The following is a 9,955-nucleotide window of genomic DNA, read 5'->3' on the forward strand; positions in this document are numbered from 1 at the left end:
TGGTAGAGCATTGAGCATCACTTACTACCACAATGAGTTGTGCCATGGTATTTTCTTTTCCATTCGGCGAGTGCAATACAACGTTTTTGGATGGGAATTTACTGAAAACCGTTCGGTTCCGATTCGAGGTACAAAATATATTTTACGCCTCATAACCTGAAGCATGAGGGCTTTTCTTAAAATATCAATCCCTGTGCAGCGAAATGAATATCATTTCAATATTTATTTCGAGGTATTATCAACCCCCAAAAAAAGGAGAATTAAATAGCACTCTTTTCCACGTATTTATGCATACAAGTGTATGTGTAATTGAGCTCTCACGCCCTCTGTAACATATTTGATGTATATCAGATTTTATTTGGTCATCTTTTAATTGCATTTCATTCCCCCAGTAGCAGCGAGCGTGAAGTGTTAACTAATTGCTAACACGACCAATCGTGAACGTACTTGGTCATGGTTTAATTTTTAATAAATTCCGACAAGCTCCCGGCACATGCAGATAGCAAAGCCATTTCAAATGGGAGCTTTTTTTGTCGCTTTTGCGCGGCCAAATATTTACCAGTTTCGGGGAATGTAGCAACAGTAACAATCTGATAACTCGTGCCGAAAGTCAAACAGCGTGGAGACAAGAATTTCGGTAGCGCAGCGTCATGTGTTTGGCAATCGTGCATAGGTTGTACACATCGTTTTACTTCACTTGAGAAAGCATATTTAGTCAACCACTCTTAAAAAGCGATTAATTCGTTAAGCGACGGAAAGCTCGTTACGCGGGAGGTTCTTTTCCATTGCAATTTACACGAAAATTAAAATCTTCCATTCCGTACCGAAATAAATTTGATTGTAAATACATATGGCTCTTTGGATTGGATCTCATTAGTTCTTCGCTGGATGTGTGATTTTTTGTGTTCCATTAGAATTAGAATTTTAGAATCGAGGATATATTAACGGTTCGTTTGATTGGTCTAAAGCAGTTATTAGATAACATTAAAGACCAGGTAAAAGGTTCTTCCAATATTTGGCAAAGACTCCGACACATGCTTCCAGAAACGGGAAATTTGAGGTGACAAAAGTGGATTGTGCCAAGTTTAAAACATGATAATAGTTGAAAAATTTCTTATTAAAAATAAACATTTACCTAAAATCAATTATAGGTTTTCCTGTACGAAAAGTTTCCTCTTTGCGCCCTTCGGTATTGCCCTTAATCTACGTATGCAAAGCAAAACCGTATCCTTGTTCCTTTGACAAACCTGTACGCTAATTATTTTCCACTTGGCTCACATTGTATTTTCATACCGTCAACACAAACTCACATCACTTTGCGAACGTGTCCAAAGAAACATCGAGGGAAAACAACAAAAGAAAGGCTGATAAAAGAAGCTTTCCCAATCATTTCTCCATTTAGCAGGAGACCGTTACCGAAGCTATGCCGCGGAAACTTTGCCCAGCGCAAAATCTGCTTAACCCCTCACAACATACCAGCTGCTAACCTGGAAGTGGCCTTTTTTCGCCACACACACACGCACTCACACATGGGCACAAACTTCCATTATGCGGCTGTTCTCAATCGCCCATTACCGCCATCGATAATGAGAGATAACAGCCCGACAGCCACGAGTCGAGTGGGAACGGTGGTCCGATAAGCGAGCATAAACAGCGGTGAACATGCAAAACAAAACAAAACCGACCCGCCAAGAAAATCCCCGGCAAGATAAACGAAGCGCTGAGTGCTTTAAAGGAAAAGCTCTTGGTGAAAGTGCCCGAAGCGCATGCATGGGCAAATGGGCGGTAGGGGAAAAACTTTCGTCCTTCACTGATAAATGTTTCGGTACTTGGGAAGGGAAATGAATAGAGGGTGGAGGGGTGAAGAGATGAGGGCATTACGAAAGAGAGTGAGTGAGGTCGGAATGTTTTGCAGGGATGCGACTTTATTTCGCCATACATACTATTGTTAAACACCCCAACACTGGATGGATGGATGCAATGCAACTTGGTGGCGACTAGTAAGAGCCGTTCTATCGTTAAGAATAAGTCCTAAAAGATGACACAAACGGATGGAAGAAAAAAAAATCCCCGACCATATTGGTAACCATTGGCGTTTCCATAGGGCCTAAACAAATTCTATTTTCATTCTCGCGCCCCGGATCACACAAGCGACGGAACACGTAATGGACGCTGGCTTTAAGGCTGGTAGAAGTATTGGCACAGCGTTCCCCCAGCATGGACCAGTTTCGTTTTGCTTTGTGTGCTGTTGTTGGCGCCCGGGGTCAAAAGATCGGTCAGTTCGCAAATGGAAACCATTAGGCAGTGTGGCGGGTGCAGCGAAGTACCTGGTGGGCTGGAGATCGCAACAAAGCCCGCCCGCGCGCACTCACACACACACAATGAAATACAATTTAATTTATGCATCACTAAAAATAATGGCCTTTTCTCTCACCCGGTTTGGTGATGGTACGTGACGGCGTTCGTGGCGTTCTACTGGGAATGGGTTATACAGGACAGTAGTAAAAGAAAAAAAAACAACTCTCGGGACATCGGAAGGGATGGAGGAAGAGGTGCGCCGGAAGGTATGGGAAAAATAAAGACAACAAAAACCCCAGAAATCTAATGAACGGAAATGACATTCAAACTTACGCTGGAAGTTCTCCGACCGCCGCTCCGCTGTACGATTTGGTAGCATTTTTGGTTTTGTTTTGGTTTTGTGTGATTGGAGTTTAATGTACATGTACATAACATTTGTGTGTTTTTGTTTACATTATTTTGCATTTTGCGATTTAGGTGTGCGTTTTGTTTTTTGGCCAAATCATTGGTGAACAACATGAAAGTAGATGAGAGGAAAAAGAAAACGAGAAAAAAATGAAGTGACTTCTTGTACAGGTGTGTTTGTTTTTTAAAGATATACTTTATCACTACAGTTTGCCTGATTCAAAAGCCTCCTCGTCAGGTTTTTTTTGAGTCATATAAATTTAAAACTTCCTTTGCAGTTTTTTTTCCTGTTTGAATTTGACAATCCTTAAGCAATCTATCCGGGGCTCAGGAAATCGTTAATCTTGCAAAATGTCTTACGTTTAACCGCTAACGTCAACAACCAAGACGACCAGTGTAAGTTTTTGCATATTTAATGGGAAATATCTTTCGTTTCCGATTTTTTTTTGTAAGGATTTGATATTCACAGAAATGCATAAAAAAATTTGCGTAACGAAATGCAAACTGTAGAACAAAGTTATTTAAAGGAAATCGTTTGCGATTCGTACATTTGTTTTCAACAATGTTTCTTTTTATCTTATACTTTCTTACAATAATGAATGAATAGAGAAGCGTAAAAATGATTTTATATGTTTTTTTGCTAATGGAAACATTTGCACTAAGTTTTAAGCAATTAGAAAACATTTATTTTCCATTGAAAATAAATAAGTTGAACTTTGATTGTATGTTATATTATATTATATTATGGCCTTGCTGTATTTTTTTTAATCATTTCTTTACAGTTGCGCCAGTTATATAAACAACAAAATTAAATAGCAATTTTAGACACAAATTTAGTAAATAATAGGAACTAAAAAGAAAATAATGTGACGCAGCTACATGTGGAAATTTCAAATCCATACGTTGATTTCACCGTAAGATATTTTCCTAACGATGCGCAAAATAGAAGTATCTCATACAAAATTTATGCCGACCCTGGCTGAACGGTTGTTGAGCAACGTGAAACTTTTTGTTTGATGACAATACGGTCTACAAAACTTTTCAGATAGCTATTTTTAATTGCCTTCCATTCATCTTGATGATATATGGTAAATGTTATGCATTTATTTTATTTTTTATCCCCTAAATGGTTCCATAACTTAGTTTACATTATTCTGCATTAAAAAATCAGAACACAAAACTACAGTGTAAACGACAAATTGGTAACACTCAAACCACAACCTTTTACAAACATCAAAGCAACAACGCAACGTGGCAGCTTGTTCAATCGCGTAAGAGAAGCTTATGTTAATGTTTACTCAACCGGTTTTGACAGTTTCATTATTTGGGATTTAATTTAATTGTTTTCGCTGCTTGCTTTACATCCTTACTCTAACACCGTTTTGTGCGCACGCACGCACGCACACACAAACACAGAGAAACAAAGAAACACGTGATTATTAACAGTGCTTAAGCAATGGCAAACGCAATGGTGTGCGCATCAACCTTTTTCAGCCCAATTACTCACTCTGGGGGCGATCCTCGCAAGCTGAACGACGTGAAGGACACATCGACACGCTGCCCGGGACCTGCTAGGAAGATGTAGAGACACTGTCGCGAGTGATTGCTCGGGTTGGAGAGCATCGGGGCGCTGAACGTTCCGTTTGATGGTCCACCAGCCCGGGACACGAACGTCTGGTCACATTCTGGCGATGGTGCGTGGTAAAGAAAAAACACGGAAAGAAAGGGAGAAAAGTGTACAGAAAAACAAAATGAAGCATTATATTATTATATTTCCTGGGCATCGTTCGGGCATGTGCTTTTTTATGCAATCTTTCCATTATGTTTCACCGTTCCTTACTCGCGCACACGATACACATACATACAGTACCAGACAAAACAAGTGACTACTCGATCTGAGAAACACACAATCGTGATAAATCGAATTCTACTCGTATTGGAGTTAATATTTGAATTTGTGGTGAGCTTTTGTATCCATCGAAAATGTTTTAACTTTCGTTCAAAGCGCGATTTAAGAGTGATTAACAAAATGTTTTCTACATTAAATTTAATGTCGTTTTGTAAAAATAACCTTTTGACTTGACTAGCAGCCAAAAAGGCGCCCAGCTCACAGGTGGACGTGAAAACAATGTGTACAATTTAGACAAAGAAATGAGCGAAAAGATGTTGCAGATTGTTAAAATTGTTTACTTATCTGATTGTCTGTTCATATGGCTGAGTAATACGGCTCAAACACATTCATCCAAAGCCCATAACAACGTGGGAGCACTAAGTAGTGGTCGAAAATGTTAACCAATATTCATTCATATCCTCTGTCGGTATAAATAACAGCACACGAAAAAAAGTTCATGAAAGGATTAATGTGCCACAGTGACTCGCACTGTCTCACAATTCTTGAAATACAGCAGTAAGATAAAAACATTTCAATTCCAAACAACGTTTTTATACATTTTTTTTTTTTAAATTTGCATCCATTTTTCTTTCAAACAAGTTTTGTTGCGTCTTGTGGCGTGGAGACTTGTTTTATCTCAGATGTCAATCATTATATTTATTTAAAGCTACTGTAGTATTTCATTGCAGCTGCACCTATTTTGTCCACTACTGTGCATGCTGCGGATATACGCGTGCGAGAGTGGAAAAGATGAATGTTCTATGAGCAACATGAAGGAAAACCTTCAATCATCCACTGAAAGCACGGTAAATTCGGTTATGCGCTTAATGTACTAACAGCTGTTGATTTTATTGGATAACCTTCGGTAAATTATTTTAAACGCTTTTATTTAGTTATTTAAACTCATACACACACATACACATACACACACTCACACGTACTCTCTACTACTTATAGAATCAATGAAAGCCTAAAACATTTACTACGGAAAGCAATGATATACTACACAAACATGTTATTTGCAAGTGTAACATTGCGATTTTACAGTTTGGTTCACGAACTGTTGCGAAAATCGAGCAACGAGTCAGATGTCGCTTTTGTGCGGTAGCACAAACCCAAATAGACCCAATCGATCATTTTGTTTCGTGTTGATGAAAAATGAGCTGTTACGCTGTTATGTAGCAAAACATTAAGAAAAAAGCCCCCAAACAATGCCCCCGATGAGCGAGGGAAAGAGTGGTGTTGGAAACCCAAACCAAACCAAACGTGTGGTACAGAATTCCTTACGGCTTTTCCGCTCTGCGGTGCTTTAATGGTGGCTTCATTGTGAAGGAAATTACAACGATATATCGAAAGCGCTCTAATGGGCTACTAACTAACGACAGCACAGAAACTACTACATACGACACAATTCGCCAAATGTCTACGGAAAACGAAACGCAACAAATATAGCTGTGGTGAAACGTGTCGATTGAGGGGCGGATGGGCGGAAGGAGGGATGGGGGCAGTGACGGGGTGTGAAATTAGTGTATGGTGTGCGCGTATGGCAAATGTGAAATTTGTCCTTTTCCGGACGCTTTAAACACACGCACACACCAACGGAAACGAACTGGCACTAGTATGTTTTGCTATGCCATTTACGATAGCCAACGAAAAACAAAAGGAAAACGATTAAATCAAACCGAGGCTAAAGTCACTTCGGTGTTCAAAAGTGATTTATTTGTAATGCTAGTGCACAATAATGTTGGAAATGGGATAGAAGGTGGGTATGGTGTGCAAATGCAACACAACGCGAAATAGAACGGTCTGCAGTATAAAGGTGAAAGCAGCAGTAGCAATACTGATTTGCTGTTGTTTGCTGTTTTTTCCCTGCCAAAACCAAAATAAAAAAAAGAAACACATCCCCAACCGTACCGAAACGGTAAACCATTACGCACATCGAAAAACCATTGCAAAACAGTGAGTAACGTACAAGGTGAACGAGAAAGAGCAATTAAAACTAACGATTTGGTGTGATGCAAAAGACAGCCATCGGTAGAAACGGTACGAAACCAAAACAATAGGGAAACGAAACAATAATCACGATCAGTAGGAAACAGTTTGCAGAAAACTGAAGAACCAGTTAGAGTACAGAAAGAAACAAACCAACGCTGCGCGTTTTTTATCGAAAAATAAAAACAACAATCGAACAAAGAGAACGCAAAAAACAGTAGTAGCAGCGGGTGGTATGAAAGTTGGAAAGTGAAACATACTTGGCGCCTTTGTGGGTCGCGACAGAGGCTCCAAATACTGCACCATCGAGATGCGGGACCGCGAGTCCGTGTACGCACTAGCGGCAATGCGCCGCGCGACATCTACATCATCGGAGGCCACTAGAAGAAAGCGAACGTACGTGGTAAGGGTTTTTTTTTGGGTAGTGAAGGGAACAGATGTGTTGGTGAAGAGTTTGCATATATAGTAGATAATGTATCACCGCGATTCGATGGGACGCGTGTATGCGAGGTGAGAATATAGTGTGGTCACGTTTTACACTGTCGCTGCTTTAACACGCCCAAGAACAGCGATCCACAAAGGTTGGTGGATATGAGATTCGAAATGTGCGGAGAGAACAGGATTAAAGTTACAAAACATAAAGTCGGTAAAAAATGTAGAAGTAATCATAGAAAAAGTTCTTCATAAAACTGGATTTTGGAGCAACGAAAGCACGACAGTTCTACAACTAAAATGATTGCGGTTTAAACAATTTCAAAATCCTATAACAAAAGAATGAAGTTGAATTTTCAACAAATTCGTCATCTAACCTAAAACAGATTGAGAAATAAGAGAGTTGATAACTTTCATTAAACTGTACCCTACAATTAACTGAGCGATAAATGCCAATAAATAATCTAATTTTGTTTAATCAAACGTTTAAAAAATTGCAACCTAAAATGTGATAGATTTCTTCAACACTACATTGTTTCTAGGCCAAAGAATTCTTTAAACAGAGTTTGACAGACGACAAGAGAAAGACCATCCTCTATAAGTCTATCGGTGATGAGATTAACATTGGTTCACGGTACCCTAAGTATCGGAAACTTATTAGGTTAATATAAGGTTAACGAGGCAAACTCCAAATTGATCCCGGGATCCTGATCCTAAATCCCGACCTACAAAAGGGACATTCGATACCTTTGAAGTCATCCAAAATTTCACCCACTTTTTGGTGAAAAATCAGTATCAACAATAAGCTTTACATTGACATACGCGCTAAAGTTCTGAGGGAACTTCTACACTCGATACACCTGTGACGATAGAAGTAAGCGTTGTCCTATACAGTGCCAGTAAGCATAAACGCGTCTAAGACTTTCTTTTCGACTTAAGACTTTTCGTTTTAGACATTGTCTAAAACTTTCAGAAGTTTTGCACAAGTTTAATCTTGCGTTCCAGAAAAAGATGCTCAATTGGTAGAGAATAATTGTAGGACTTGTAGCGGTTAAACTCCAGCAACGAAACATAGCATATAAACGTAAACGTAACATAACTGTCAGTCAAGCTAAAATTTGACAGTTCAGTGACAGACGGAAATAAATCAGAGTGGACGCACAGCGACATCAACGACAGGCAAAATCACGTGTTCTTTTATTTAATGCGCAAGAAATCAGAGAGTATCGCATTAGACTAGTATCAGGGCAATAGAGAAGCCGATACCATATGGAGCTTTATGAATTGTACGGCGAGCTCACTTTCGTACGAAGCAGCTTCGGTTCCGGATACTAAAAAGAACGACATTTGACGACTTAGTCCGTATATCTTTATGTTCTCCACATCACCAATATAAGGCGGAGTAATTACGCAGATGAGCCCTGCGTTTTAACGAAAATTTTTAATAAGTGCACTTCGAACGAGAAGGGAACCAACGGTACGTCTATTCTGCTACATTAAAACCATAATCAAATTTCATTAGAAATATAAGATTCGAGTAGATGTCGACTATTTCGACACGGTGGCGACAGTGACTGTTTTGAATTTGCTTGCACAGCGATCTTGATTTCGGCTATATTTTAGAAAGCGTGAGCTCGTCTTCCATTCTCATTCTGGGCTACATCACCAGAAACGTTGTTGCGAATGCTTGCACATGGATCCGATCCGGCAGCGCTTGGCCGAGACACTCCAGCAAAAGCGGCGTACCAACCACACTCTTCCGATAGTCCTCGAACGAGATCGCCCCATCACGGTCCAAATCGAGCCGCGTCATCAAAATGTCCACCAAATCCTTGACCGCCTCATCCACACCTTCCTCCATCCGTACGCTTCCCCGCAACAGCACCATCAGGAAGTCCCGCCGGATCATCCCCTCACGCTGGATGTCATACACCTGGTAGCAGTACTGGATCTTTTCCTCGAGCGTACCGCGCACGTACAGCGACACCATACGGGCCCACGTTTCCATCGACACGTGCGAACTGTTACCACCGTCCAGGGCCGCATAGATGCGTCTTATAACGGCCGTATCCGTGATACCGAATGCCGTATCAAACACGGTCGTAAGATGCTGGCGAGAAATCTGCCCACCTGCCGCATCCGGATCGTTCTTGAAAATTTTATAGTACACCAGCAGTACCACCTCGAGCTCCTGGTTGCTAAAGTGCGTGGTACGGCTCAGTCGCTTCACCAGACCGCTCACCTTGCTGAGAAACCGTATCTCCTCCGCCGTGTCCAGCGTCGCGTCTAGGTTCATGGTTTATGTTGCTAGCGCACTACTGCCTGACAGCTCCGGTAGTCACAGCCTCCTTGACGCCGACCTGTTTATGATGATTTTCTTCGCAGCGAGCAAATGAGCGCAGGTGTAGCGCAAAGTTAAATTGAAAGTGTGGACAGTGCCGGTCACATTTCTTAATCAACGTCGGATGCTCGGTATACGCCCAGCAGCAACAGTGTTTATTACTAGCATTCCATTTTTTTACGATGCAATTGATATTAATTTCCCTACCGCGTACCACGTTTGTCGCCGGTAGGAAGTTCGCAAACGTACGCAAGGTTGAACCGAAACCGTAGGCACGGGGGAAAAACTTTTCAACCAACTCGGGCATGCTTTCCAACTTGAGCCGAACGTTTGCACCGAACTTCATCAAGGCCACCTGCTGCTATTTGGAAAATTGAATTAACCGTCTTAATATCGTCCCTGCCCGTGATGCCGTTCCCTGACCATCTTTTTCGGGGCTACATCTTGCTAAGATGGGGACCGGTTTTCGCTCACGAAACGATAACTTTTACCCACTTGATGACCGGCATGACCTCTCGATCACATCCCGGAGCCCTACAACATCGGAGAATGTCTATTCCATTTCCATAATTACGACGCGTCCCAAATTTTCATCA

At 41.0% G+C, this 9,955-nt stretch overlaps 2 protein-coding genes across 4 annotated transcripts in view; both read right to left on the minus strand.

The window, feature by feature from the left end:
* LOC128303755 (cubilin) overlaps window positions 1-6,940 on the minus strand; it is a 29,418-nt gene extending 22,478 nt beyond the window's left edge. For 2 of the 3 annotated variants that reach the window (XM_053040832.1, XM_053040825.1), the window contains exons 1-2: window positions 4,211-4,267; window positions 2,632-2,658 (exon numbers count right to left, since the gene is read on the minus strand). Coding sequence is in view for 1 of the 3 variants with exons in the window: in XM_053040817.1 (XP_052896777.1) it covers window positions 2,632-2,658; window positions 4,211-4,388; window positions 6,847-6,892 (251 nt within the window). In the remaining 2 variants the exon portion in view is untranslated. Of the gene's footprint in view, window positions 1-2,631; window positions 2,659-4,210; window positions 4,389-6,846 lie in introns of those variants that run through there. The other variant, XM_053040817.1, reaches the window with a different exon arrangement.
* Window positions 6,941-8,675: 1,735 nt separating this feature from the next.
* On the minus strand, window positions 8,676-9,314 carry LOC128303855 (calaxin-like). The gene has a single exon (XM_053040935.1). The coding sequence runs from the start codon at window positions 9,312-9,314 to the stop codon at window positions 8,676-8,678; it is 639 nt and encodes a 212-aa protein (XP_052896895.1).
* Window positions 9,315-9,955: the final 641 nt, after the last annotated feature.

This window comes from Anopheles moucheti, chromosome 2, assembly GCF_943734755.1.
Source record: "Anopheles moucheti chromosome 2, idAnoMoucSN_F20_07, whole genome shotgun sequence".
Classification (NCBI taxonomy): Eukaryota; Metazoa; Arthropoda; class Insecta; order Diptera; family Culicidae; genus Anopheles; species Anopheles moucheti.